Source organism: Nicotiana sylvestris, chromosome 2, assembly GCF_000393655.2.
Source record: "Nicotiana sylvestris chromosome 2, ASM39365v2, whole genome shotgun sequence".
Classification (NCBI taxonomy): domain Eukaryota; kingdom Viridiplantae; phylum Streptophyta; class Magnoliopsida; order Solanales; family Solanaceae; genus Nicotiana; species Nicotiana sylvestris.
This window is the reverse complement of record NC_091058.1, coordinates 108,435,396-108,448,656: the sequence shown is the minus strand read 5'-3', so window position 1 is coordinate 108,448,656 and position 13,261 is coordinate 108,435,396. Positions and strand designations below refer to the sequence as shown.

The 13,261-nt window shown below is 38.1% G+C and overlaps 3 protein-coding genes across 4 annotated transcripts; 1 reads left to right on the top strand and 2 right to left on the bottom strand.

Moving 5' to 3' along the window:
• The first annotated feature begins 836 nt into the window (after positions 1-836).
• On the top strand, positions 837-5,725 carry LOC104238468 (uncharacterized). 2 transcript variants are annotated; one of them, XM_009792823.2, is made up of 9 exons: positions 837-1,717; positions 1,820-1,852; positions 2,448-3,223; positions 3,446-3,737; positions 3,821-4,042; positions 4,223-4,396; positions 4,746-4,934; positions 5,027-5,140; positions 5,227-5,725. In XM_009792823.2, the coding sequence occupies exons 1-9, from the start codon at positions 1,109-1,111 to the stop codon at positions 5,536-5,538; spliced, it is 2,721 nt and encodes a 906-aa protein (XP_009791125.1). In that variant the 5' UTR covers positions 837-1,108; the 3' UTR covers positions 5,539-5,725. The 2 variants fall into 2 exon arrangements, with proteins under 2 accessions (XP_009791125.1, XP_009791126.1); XM_009792824.2 differs by lacking the exon at positions 1,820-1,852.
• Positions 5,726-5,730: 5 nt separating this feature from the next.
• On the bottom strand, positions 5,731-7,858 carry LOC104238470 (cytochrome P450 81Q32-like; the record flags this gene model as incomplete). Its single annotated transcript, XM_070168125.1, is given in 3 exon segments — positions 5,731-6,414; positions 6,417-6,426; positions 6,977-7,858. Coding segments are annotated over 3 exon segments (1,497 nt in total), but the record flags the coding sequence as incomplete, so codon positions are not given.
• Positions 7,859-9,293: 1,435 nt separating this feature from the next.
• LOC104238469 (xyloglucan galactosyltransferase XLT2-like) lies at positions 9,294-11,547 on the bottom strand. Its single transcript, XM_009792825.2, has one exon. The coding sequence runs from the start codon at positions 11,285-11,287 to the stop codon at positions 9,749-9,751; it is 1,539 nt and encodes a 512-aa protein (XP_009791127.1). The 5' UTR covers positions 11,288-11,547; the 3' UTR covers positions 9,294-9,748.
• Positions 11,548-13,261: the final 1,714 nt, after the last annotated feature.

Genomic DNA, 13,261 nt, shown 5'->3' with positions numbered 1-13,261 from the left:
TAATATTTTATAAAATAATATAATTACAGTAAATATTTATAAACAGGTAAAATTGCATAAAAATTAAAGAAAACTATAAATATGTATATATATATATATATATATATGTGTGTGTGTGTGTGTGTGTGTGTGTGTTTGTATGTGTGTGCGCGCGCGCTCTATTCCCACAAAAAACTAGTTAAAATAATTTATTATACGCTACTTACAAGGACAAGTAACTTGAGTCAACGAATAAAGTTTTCTACATAAAGTAACTTGAGAGCTCTCTCACGCGTCATGGTGCACTTAATACCACTTGCTATGCCATGTGGCAGATCAGGGGTTTCTAAATTCATATAGTCAAGTGTAGGAGGTAGTTAGGACCGGACATAGTTCTAGGAGGACACTAATAATCTAAGCCAAGTTTAAAGGTGGTTTAAAGTATTTTGCGTAATAGAAACATCACTTAACTGTTTATAGCGCACTTAAAAAGGCACTCAATTAGAATTCTCAAATGAAAAAATATCTAGCCGGCCCCTCCCATATAGTTCTTTTTCATCGAAGAAAAGGGGAAATCAAAAATGTATTCTTATGGTAACAACACCGCTAGATCAGCAAGGGATTGGTTTATCCACTTTATATCAATAGCATACAGTAACCCTTGTACCTTGAGGAAAAGGGATTAAAGCTTATTCAAAAGGTAAGTGTTAATGTTACGTTAATAATCACAAATCAGATGAATGCACAAGAACAAGTAACAGATTATCTAGTCCAAACCGAATACAGTATTTAATTTAGCTAATGGTTAGGCATTAGTCAATATTAGTGGCAAACCACAAAATTAGTAAGTAGAATTCCCAAAGTTGGCCGGTGGAGAGTGCGTTAGAGACATTAGTCCTAAGTCACGTACATTTGTCAACTCTGTCACGTAGTTGGACGCACGCATAATAACTTGTTCATCTTCGTTTTCCATTCCTCTTTACTCATTATTTTCCAAACAAACAGTCTCCCACAAAGAAGCCAAATTCAGTGTACCCTCAAATTTAAAGGTTTAGTAACAAATTTGGTTTTTGGTTAGTCTTAGTTGAATTAAGTTCAGAGAAGGAGAGTTGCAAGTTACTATCAAGCCATGGGTCTTGGGAAGAAGAAGAAAAAGGGTGCTTCTTTCCAAATTGATTACATTGTACATATCCAGTCGATTAGGCCATGGCCCCCATCAGAATCATTGAGGTCTGTTCAGTCAGTATTACTTCAGTGGGAAAATGGCGATCGCAATTCTGGATTTGTGACTTCCTCTGTTGAGGATGACTATCTTGAAATTAACAAGACTTTCACCTTATTCTTAACTTTATGTCGCGAGAAAAAATCCAAAGATAAATTTCTAAAGAATAATTTGGAGTTCTCCCTGTATGAATATACAAAGGAGAATGCAGCTCAAGGTCAACTCTTGGGGACAGCTTCAATTAATTTTGCAGAATATGGAGTTATCAAAGAAACATTAGCTATTAGTGTTCCTTTAAACTGCAAGAAGAGTTCAAAAAGCTTGCTGCAGCCATCTCTATATGTTAAGGTTCAGCCAGCAAAAGATAAACAAGAATCAGACTTAATGATTGATGATGCTGAAGATGATTCGGATGTTGCTTCTTACACTGATGATGATATTTCGTCGCATTCATCCTCAACTTTTGCCTCTTCTGTTTTTGAAGCTGCTTGGGCTTCACCATCTAACAATGTAAAGGTATTTCACATTCAATCAAATTCCATCATTATGATTAACTGCTTGTGCTTCTTTTACTGATGATGATTCTTCCTTGTGGACTATGACTCTTCTGTTTTTAAGGTGGCATGGCCCTCACCATCTCGAGTTGTAAAGGTACTTGAGTTAAATTACCTTAGGATTGTGTATTTTAACCTATTGTAGCACCTAATTTGACTGACAAAACTGCCTTATTTTTCAGCTTATTATGGACGATTATCATTAGTTATCTTTTAACTTATATGATTGTGTAAAACACTATAATGTATTGATGTTAAACTCATTATCCTATTGGTTAACAAGCATTCAGTTAGCTCAACCTCATTTAAATTCCATGGAAAATCTGAACGGTTTTGGTTGAAATTTATCTGCAGCTTGAGGATCCTATGAATCTAGTTTCATATCGTGCTTCTACTTTTCTCCGGCCGGGAACTTTCGGCTTATATTCCCTATAGGCCACTTGTAACAACTAGACATTTGACTCCAATGTCAGCCTCCCTCTTCCTCAACAGAAAGGGGAAATGAAAAAGAAGCATTAAATCAAGCTTTTTAAAGTGGTAGTTGATCTAGATTGCAATGTCACTAGTTATGTACCAGTAGAGGACCTAATGAATTAAGGATAAGGTTAATTATGGGATACCATTGTTAATTGTATTTTCTGTCCATTGTAGTGTTATTTTCTGCTTAAGATTTTACTGACATTAAATTGCAGAATGACATGCATGAAGAGGCAGCCAGCGGAATGAGCAAAACTGAAGAAAATACTCAGATATCTAAAGAAAAATACATTGACAGATTGATATCAAAAATTACGTCTTCACATATGCATACTCAGGCAGGTGTGGACAGTCAAAGTAGTGCGGATGAAACAACAGAACATGATTTTGGACAGGACGAACTGTTCCTCGATGACACAAGAGACTTGTCAGACAACAAAATAGCTAAAAGTATGAAAAGACAAGGTACGATGAGTTCCATTCGTAAAGCTCTTGGAGCTCAGATCACACATGGTCGATTGAAGGCAGTGAAGTCTGTTCAGATAAGAGACTCTGCAAGTGCAAATGTATTTTTGGGAAACACAGAGATTATTAAGAAAGAAATGAAAGAACACGCAACAATAGAAACTAGTAGTATTGCTAAAAGTACAGTAGTGGAGGACAAAAAACCAAAGAATACTACCAGTACTTCAGCAACTGAAAAAAGGGCTCCTGCAAACGTTATGTCAAAGAGTAAACCTGAATCAGAATCTAGAATTCAGATGCTTGAGGAAGAACTGAAAGAAGCTGCAGCTATTGAAGTTGGCCTTTATTCTGTAGTTGCTGAGCATGGAAGTTCAATGAACAAAGTTCACACTCCGGCCAGGCGCCTTGCTAGATTTTATCTCCATGCTTGGAGAACAAAATCCACTGCTAAACAGGCAAGTGCTGCTAGAGCCGCTGTCTCAGGATTAGCTTTGGTCTCAAAAGCATGTGGAAGCGACGTTCCAAGGTACACTCTTGTGATTGATTGTTTTATTAGCTACTTAATTTTCTTGGTACTTCTAATTTTCCAGCTTTTAATTAATAGATCAGCATCAATCTTCCATTGATTGTAAATTAAGTGGATAGTGGACCCAAAAAAACAGCTTATCAATATGTTGAAACAAATATGTTTAAGGATAAAATTGGAAACTTTACAGGATTTCTCTAATTTTATTATTTTCACAAACAGGCTAACTTTCTGGTTGTCGAATTCCATTATGTTAAGAGCAATCATCAGTCAGGCTGCTGCAGGAGTGCAATTTAATGAAGGGGCACCAACTGAAACTACTGGCAACAGAGGTAGGTCTGCGTTGGAAAAAATATATATGCAGCAAAGCATCAAATCAATTGCTAGCCAAGGGAACAAGAGTCATTTAGTTAAGCAATATTATAACTGGGAGGACATCGAATCATTCACTCAAGCATTGGAAAAGCTTGAAGCCTGGATTTTCTCCAAAATCACCAAGTCTCTTTGGTGGCAGGTTGATCACCTAATTTTTCTGAGCTTTTCTCCCATAACAAGTGCTACTTTATTTACAGTTCAGTCACTTATTTTTGCCTGCAGACTCTGACTCCACATATGCAGTTTTCGACTGCAAAAACTAGTAAGACTAGGGGCTCAAGGGTGAAGAAAACATATGAGAGTAGAAATTCATTGGGTGATCAAGAGCAGGGCAAATTTTCTGTAAAACTTTGGAAAAGGGCTCTGAAAGATGCCTGTGAAAGGCTTTGTCCACTTCGGGCAGGCGGCCATAAATGTGGCTGCTTACCTGTTCTGCCAAAGTTGGTGAGTTGATTCATCAGAATGAGGTGTTTTCTGTTTTTTCAAATAAGCATCCACTTCATTTCACTTGTACTTCCACTTCTTGTTTGAGTGATTTGTGGTTCTAGTCATTAACCAATTTTCCAACATTTTGTTCTTTCTTTAACAATGGCTTATTGTGAAATGTATTCATTGTGTTTCCAGGTAATGAAGCAGTTGGTGAGTAGATTGGATGTGGCAATGTTCAATGCTATTCTTCGTGAATCCATCGAAGAAATGCCAACAGATCCAATATTTGATCCTATAAGTGACCGTAAGATCCTTCCAATTCCAGCAGGAAAATCAAGCTTTGGTGCTGGTGCACAGTTGAAAAATGCTGTGAGTAGAAAAAGTTAGCTTAACCATGACTAGCTTCATGCTGGTTTTTCATTCTTCAAGTATTATATTTATATCATGTACTTCTATTATGTAAGCATAGTTACACTAATAGCAATGACCAGTATTTGGAGAGAATATGCAGCATCCTATTAGAAGTGAGATATGGTAGTGCACATGTAGTTTCCACTGCTTAAGTTCTTTCCCTTAAAAATACGTGAAAATATTACAAGTGTCAATTTTTCTCAAAAGTTGAAGATCTCTTGATTAACTCTTTAGAAGGGAAACAAAAACTATTTTGGTTCAAGGGAGTATTTATTTATCGATCATGACTATTTTGGTTTGTTGATAGGTTGGGAGCTGGTCTGGATGGCTTACAGATCTTATTGGCTTTCAAGATGAAGTTTCACCCGAGTATAATAACATCTTTGGGAATGACAAGAAACAAGAATCATTCAAGGCTTTTCATCTCCTTAATGCATTGAGCAACCTCATGATGCTTCCATTTGAAATGCTCATAGATGCATCCACAAGAAAAGAAGTTAGTCCAAATTTCCCTTTAAAATTTATCAACAGATCAGTCTCTAGTAAATTTATTTTCTCCATACTTGTTTCTGAACTTGCTGTTACTAGGTCTGCCCAATATTTGGTCCAGCTTTGATCAAAAGAGTTCTCACCAATTTTGTTCCAGATGATTTCCGTCCTGATCCAATTCCAATGAATGTCTTTGAGGCCCTGGATTCTGAAGTAAGTTTTCCATCTCATTTTGTCCTATTTATGGAGCTAATCTGAAGTCACATACCCTTTCTTACACAATATTTTTCCTGATTAAGGATGTAACAGATGCTCCTGGAGAATTGCTGACTAGCTTCCCGTGCACTTTCACATTGCCTGTCTATACATCTCCTCCAGCATTGTCTCTCACTACTTTTATAGAGAAGGTTGGCAATCAAGCTCCAAAGATTAGGGGGTCATCTGTACTCAAGAAAACGTACACCAGCGATGTTGAGCTTGATGAGCTGGACTCACCGTTTACTTCGTTCCTCGCTGATAGCTTCAAGGATTATCCAAATTTAGCAAAACCTGCTAGAAATATTGTCAGATACCAGCTTCTCCGTGAAGCGTGGAAGGAGGTTCAACAGTGAGGAGACCAGCAAGTTTACATATTTGGTCAGTTCCTGCCTTGTAAGAAATGATGTTATTTTCCTTTCCACTGAAGAACAAACATTTCCGAGTACTTGTTGCAATTGGGAGTTGTAACTGACTATCTTTGTTTCTAGTTTTTACACTGTTAAAAAGAGTACCACATATATTTGATCCGGAGTATCTCAATGACATATCAGAAATGTAGATAGTGCAATATTATATGAGAAAATGAAAATACATTTTACATTATTAATTCAGACTCCCAAAACATTAAGATATTTCTGAAAGAACTTTGTGAAAAATGTCACGAGCTTCGCACCTAGCCATGAGTGGCTCGGGTTTTGGCATAGTGAGACCTTTTCCTTCCGTCAAATCAACCACCTCTTCGCTTACCCTTTTCCACTCAAAACACTGCACTAGAGTTGCTAAAGCTAAACCAACCACACATTGAGCAAGTCCAGAACCTGGGCACGCTCTCCTTCCCATTCCAAATGGCAATAGCTTCCATGATTCCGCTTGCACACCTTCAAACCTTTTTGGCTTGAAGCTCTCTGGGTCCTCCCAAAGTAAGGGGTCCCTGTGGATGGCCCAAGCATTCACCAATAGCATCGTGCCACGAGGAATGTGGAAGCCAGCGACCGTGCAATCATCAGATGATTCATGAGGCACTAGCATTGGTGCTGCAGGGTACAATCGAAGTGTCTCTGAAATAATACTTTGAAGGTATTTCAGCTTGGGTAAATCTGCTTCATCCACTAAACGATCTTTACCCACATGGTCGTCTATTTCAGCTTTGGCCTTTTCCAACACCTCTGGATGATTGAGTAGAAGAGACATTGCCCATTCTATTGTTACAGATGATGTTTCAGTCCCGCATTCAGCATGACCTGCAGTTGTTAGTTAATGAGAAAAGTGTCTGGCAACTGCTTTTGTTAGTTGATATTTTGATATTCCCAGGTTTCTATATGCAGAAACAATCTAGAACTTTAAATCAGTGGATACCAAGACAACTATACTATGTTTTGGTGACAATTGCTTCGACCTTAGTATAAATATATAATTATAAAAATTTCAAGCACCTGATGCGGCCTTTTATATACATCATGTCAAGAAAATGGGCATTGGGCCTAACTCAACCACAAGCTAGTTCATGAGATGAGGATTGGACAAAATCACATAAGAAACAACAATCCAATCCTTCAACCCCACGAGCTAAGGATTGGCCAAACCAGATAAAGAGACAACAATCCAATCCTTCAACCAATAGGGACATTCTAATATCTTGTTGCCTAGAACAGATACCCAGAACAAAACACATAATATGTGTGGACCAATATTCACTAAGTCAAGAATTGGGATGATTAGCCTGTGGCTAAGTTAAACAAAGATTCTCAATTTAAACATAGAGTGGGAGATGCAGCAGTGAAGAGAGCTTACCGATATTATTCCTTTGATGATTTGATCAGAGTAATATTCTGGTTCTGATTCTTGCAGAAAAAGCAAATGATCAATCATGGTATTTCTGCTATTATCACGACGGTGTTCATCAATCAAACCTTGCAAGAGCGCGTCCATTTTGCTACCAAGCCTGGCCAAATTCTTCTCCATACTCCTGAAAAAGCAACGAAATACTGCAGGCATGAAATCCGCGGGGTTTGATGCACCCCCATATGAAATAACCTCTTCTACAAGCTCCCGAAAATTGTTTGCCTCCTCGTTATCTACCTCTTCACCATAATATCTCTTTCCAGCTACCATTCTCATGATAATATTGTACGACATCTGAAATAACTTGGACTTGAGTTCAACAGGGGTCCCAAAACTCCCACCCGAGTTTTGAAACACTCTATGAACAAGAAGCTTGACTTCATGTTGTCTAATGGGCTGAAAATTGTTGAGACGGTTGGTGGAGAAAATTTCAAGTGCGCAGAGGCGGGGGAGGGTGCGCCAGTGAGGTGAACCAACAACAGTAGTATAATTATAGCCTATGTATTTGCCTATCATTAAACGAGGGCGATTGGCCAAAACAATATCGTTTTTGGTGAAGCATTCTTCAGCAGCAGACGAGGAGGACACTACCACAACAAGACAGGTACCAAAATGAAGAGAGAAAACAGGGCCATATTTAGTTGAGAGATTAGCAAGAGTGCGATATAGAGGTGGTTTTAAGAGATAGAGATGGCCTATAATAGGAAGTTTAAGTGCTGGGGTTGGTGGGAGATTAATATGTTGTCTTCGACTTGAGGAAACAAGTTTCAGAGCTACAAGTAGAAAGAAAATAGAGAGTGAAGTATACAACAAAGTTTCTGAGTCAACAAATCAATGGTCCTATGTGTTAGTTACATCGTTCTTTTGTTTGTGCCCCAAGTTAATTCTCCACCAGTCCATCTTATAATAATCATTTTTCTCTTCCTCCTTTAATTTATTAAAATAAAAGCTGGACATGATAAGGAACGAGAGGTTAATATATATTATGCTGCTCCAATATTTTTTGTTGAAAAAATGGGACAAGGCGAGAAATCAAACTTTCACCAATGCTTCTAAGATTCCCATGCGTTTCAAAGAATTATTTTAGCTTATCAACTGTCGGGTCAAAGTTTGCTATGCTCTTGATATTAGCATAATCCCCAAGCAAACTATATTCATTGGCTGGTTGTAAGCCAAGATTTCTACACCCAAATCGAGTGATAATTACCAAGCAAAGCAAGCTCCTGGAAACTCCTCCCTCCACCCCCATGAGCTTCTGGAATGGCACCAAGATGCATATTACTCCGACGATGTACATCTTTAATTTGACATGTTTTGGTCTGGTTTATGCATTTTACCACAGCTTTAATTTGCTTTCTCAAGTTATATGAGATATTGCAGCACTTGTACCTTCACTATTAGTTAAACTAGTTGAGAAGAGAACAAAGAGTACGACTTTTTTACTATTTCTGGTACAAATACTATGTTATTCCTGTACCATTTCTTTGATCTTATTTACTTGGCACAAAATTTAAGAAAAAAAAGAATATTTTTGAAACATGTGGTCCTAAGGAGCAAAAGATTTGTGGGTCATAAAAGTTTTTCAAAGGCTAAAGTGGATAAAATAAAAGGTTTAAAATTAAATTGTTTCGAAATATAAAAATGTGTCTTTTTTATTTTTAACCGACTAATAAGGAAAATGTATCATTTAAATCGAAATGAAGGAAGTATTAATTAGCGGATAAATTTTAATACGGTGATTACAATTAAATTTCAAATCATTTTAACACACGGAAGTGATGGAAAAATATCTCTTGCCAATGAAGTAGTTGAATGTCTATGGAAGTTCCTGAGATTTTAGGAAAAGTTCAATCGACATATCAAACGCATTAATTTCCTTCCGCTAGAGATTATACTTTTTAATGCACGTTGAATTATGTCATTTACTTAATTACCTCGATCTTTCTTTCATATCAGCAAACGATCTCAATTCCTTTTCCCAAATGAAAATATTATTAATGGAGTTTAAGCAATAATTTTATTATATCGTCCTTAAAGTTCAAACGAGAGCTTTTTCTCTAATTTTTTTTCCTTTTGTTTCAGTAATTAGTAATGTAAACTTTCAAAATATGCCATTTTGCCTTCTAAAATTGTTCTATTAGCTAAAGTCACATTCTAAGCTAAGCAGATACGACATTACATTCAGTGCGAATGAAAATGCATTACTTTTTAAAGTTTAGGGCTATGTTTTCTCGACGAGAAGCTAAACACTGTTAGATACAAACGATAAGGTAAATGTACTTTGTCTGCACTAGGTAGAAAGGTTAATACATACTATAAATATAAATGTGAGAGACAACAAGAAATGTTGATCTCAATAAACCCTTATTTTAGTGCATTGAACTGAAAGACAAAATCAGAAAAGAAATTGCCAAAATCTGATCAATATAACTCTTACCTGCAGATTAACATGACTTGTCCTCACTTATTCGTCTGATCTTAACACAAATTTCTAGAAATATTTGGTACATAATACATGTATAAAATCCGAGCTCGCCATCATCCAGCAACCTAAGCTGATTCTAAAAACTGAGAATCATGTCAGCAGCAGCCACACAGAATTACCCATCCTGCTTCAAACTTGTCCCTATATTTATAGGATTATGCTTATAGCTCAATATAAAGGGAAAGAATTATATACTTTACATTCATCAAATCTCCCAAATTATGAACTCATCATCTTCAACTGCCCATATCAACGTATTCCTTCCATTCATTTTCATCCTTGACTCTCTTCAATACTCCTTCAACTGCAATTTCAAATGCATCCTTTACACTCCCAAGACCTCCACTTGGCCTTGCATACACTATTCTTGGAATTGTTTCTACTACTTTCTCCCTCATTTTCCTTACTTGATCTTTACTGTAACTTTTCAATATTTCCTTAATGGACGCCGTTCCATTTCTCACTGCTTCCGGGTCTATGAAAACCGAATAACTCCCCGGTTCCTCCGGTAAAAACCACTGGTACTGCGTGTAAGCCGTTCGTCGCCAGAAAAAAACCGGCACTGAACCGGTCACCATGCAATCGAAAACCGACCGCCGAGTCAAGCTGTCCCCTTTCGGCTGTAAGCAAAAATCGGAGCTCAAAAGTGCTTTTTGGATTTCTGACGAACCGTTAGAGCACTGAGTCACGGCACAATCCACGACTCGGCACGAGTCCGACTCGTTTCTGCAGTAACTCATTAACCTCGATCTGAAATCACTGTTGATATCCCCACGCGCCGCGCCAATGAACGTGAAAAGACTCGTGCGGTTATAGGAAAGCACAAAGTTCTGCCATTCCCTGAGTTCTTTCTCGGAGTGAGGGTGGAATCCAGTAGGGTAAGGTACACTGATATCATTTGCATCCCACGGAGCCCTCTCGATGGTGAAACGCGAAACGTTCTGCATCTGTGGCCGATTGAGAAAAGTGGAACCCCACAGTTTCTCCGGGTCACCTAATCGCCGGAAATCCCACGTTATCCGACCCAGAGTCAGGAAATGGTCCGACCCGTTATATCTTTTCCAGTACTTTTGCCTCTGGACCCATTTCAATACTTTATTGCTAAGCAAATCACGGTTTTCAATTTCATCCGTCCATAGGTATTTCCCTACTGCCTGTCCGGCGTAAAACGGAATGTAGAAAGCAGTAGCAGAATCCGGGTCGTTTGTTCTACATCTGTAGTTTAAAAGCCGGTAATGAAATATTACCTCCGATGAGAACTGATTTGTCCGATACCACGCTGCGGAGAGATTTCCCGGCAAGATTCCGGCGAGGTCCGTTAATCTTTTTCCGTATCCGTCATTGGTGACAAGTCCACACTGCCACTTCCATGGGTCTAGATCGTCGCAGGTAGTTAAAGCTAAGTCTTTGTTGAATTTGGAAGGGAGATTATAAACATAAACACGACCATACTCGCATTGGGGATCTCCGAATGGATAAATAACATTTGGATCATGATGGGGGGGTCTCTGTATGTCGGCAAATAATGCAGTTTCTGAAGGGAAGTGGTGGGGTGGGGAGTGGGTTGAAAAAGGGAAGGGGGAATTGCGGGTGAAAATGAGAACAACGAGTTGGAAGAAGAGGAAGAAGGTGAAAAGCCAGAAACGTGGGTGTGTAGAAATCTGGTACTGGAAATTGCTCAGTGCATTCTTGAGAAAGTCGTTGTTATTGGCTTTGGGAGGTTTGCGTAGGGTTTCATCGGCTTCTTGGGACTCGTCTGGGTAAGGAGGAAGCATTTGATGAGAAATGGAGACTGAATCTAGTCTAGCAAATTGGGAGAATTGTTAGAAACAAGAAGTGGCTGTAAAGTAGAGAACAGAGCAGATGGAGGAGAAGTGAGAGTGATAGTATAGTATTCTTTAGGGAGTAGTATAGTATTCTTTAGCAGAGTGGTGCTTCGCTTTGTGTAACTGACGTTAAACAATTTTAGGTTCTCTTCACTATTACCACCGACAGTTTCACCCAGCTTTTACTTCTCCTGACATCAAGGGCAAATCATTTGTATAATTCAACAAATAATTTTTAGGATTCTATATATTATACATAAAAGTTACCTATTGTTCTAAATAGGAAAGCCAATCCATCAGTAATCACGCAAAGAATACTTAGACGAAAAAGTTAAGGGATTTATTAATCTTTCGGATCTTACTTTATCAAGACTCCAGCGGGGTCCCTGTGAAATAATACTACAGTAATTTTTTCTCTTCTCTTTTCTTTTACGGAAGCTAAAGACCGAGTCCCGCTCCTGGGTAATTCTGAACGAGACAGAATAAATAATTTTGTGATGGTAGACCTACTTTGTGTCATAGGATTTTCTCCATCTTTAATGTAAATGCTATCGTTTAACTTGATGCAATTATTGAAATTCCAAATCATTCATTAATTTCTCAATAGTACGGAAACAATCGGTTTTAAAACAATTCTCTGTTCTCTCTCTTCCTTTCCTTCAGAATTCCATGCCAGTAACAATATGTCCCAAATCCCAAATACAGATTTGGATCTACACATCCCTCCAAAGCCACCAGACATTACCACTTTAGCTAACTCCGAGGGAGAAATACACAAAATACTCTCATTCAAAGAAAAACTTCGAGCCTATGAATCAATGTCAGACCCTAATCTAATGCACCTTGATACTCCCATACCCCCCTACAGCACGAAATCCTACCTCCGGCTATGGACACTATGGGAAAGGATGTCATAGACCCAGCCAAATACATCACCAAACATATTAAAGAAATCAATCTCACTGAAGAGGATCGGAATCGGATGTACACCCCATGGAAATACTCTCTTATCATAAAATTGATAGGGAAAAGAATTATGCACCACTACTTAAAAGACAAAATCTCCTAATTGTGGAAGCCCACCGAACCTTTTTCACTAATTGATTTGGGTCATGACTATTTTATCATAAAATTCACTAAAGAAGAAAATATGATGAAAGCTCTGCAAAACGGACCATAGTTCATCAATGGTTATTTCTTATCTGATCGTCAATGGGAGCCGAACTTTGTGGTGGAGAAGGCAAAGCAAGTGCACACAGCAGTATGGGTGCGCCTACCCCAACTTCCTACGGAATTCTATGATTGTATATACTAAAAAAGATAAGAAATTCCATAGGAAAATTTCTCAAGATCGATGCATGTACCAGTGCTACCCTTAGTGGCAGATATGCGAGATTATGCATCGAATTTCCTACGGACAAACCGGTTCTACCATGCATAGTAATAAGCCCACATCTACAACTATTAACATATGAAGGAAGCAATTTTCTCTGTAAAAGTGTGGTCACTTGGGACACACAGATCAATCTTGCCACCAGGATCAAAACACTTCACAAACTACACAAGAACACACCGAAGACACATGTCGACCTCAATCGTCATCGGAGTGTCAGTGGCAAATAGTGAACTTCCATAAAAGAAGAACTCAAGGTAGGAGAAAATCAATGGAAAATCAAACAATTCATCCTGCAATCGTCACCCCAAAACTAGGTAACAATATTGTTGTTAAGATATATGAAGCGGCCTCAGGTATACCTTAATACTCAAAACCTTTACTACAAAGAAAAAATTTATGATCCCCCAGAAAACACAAATTCTAACATAAATCCAATTATTACCTCCTTAAATAATACTCAAACCCCTAAAAAGATGGAAGAAAATGTCTCTATCCCCACACATAATAAATTGTCTAATTTAATGGAC

Bases quoted from the DNA above. Each gene is read 5' to 3' on its own strand.
- LOC104238468 (XM_009792823.2), top strand. From the start codon at position 1,109: ATGGGTCTTGGGAAGAAGAAGAAAAAGGGTGCTTCTTTCCAAATTGAT. The intron at 1,718-1,819 runs GTATTTCACATT...TCTGTTTTTAAG, and splicing joins CACCATCTAACAATGTAAAG to GTGGCATGGCCCTCACCATC. The intron at 4,397-4,745 runs GTGAGTAGAAAA...GTTTGTTGATAG, and splicing joins GTGCACAGTTGAAAAATGCT to GTTGGGAGCTGGTCTGGATG.
- LOC104238469 (XM_009792825.2), bottom strand. From the start codon at position 11,287: ATGCTTCCTCCTTACCCAGACGAGTCCCAAGAAGCCGATGAAACCCTA.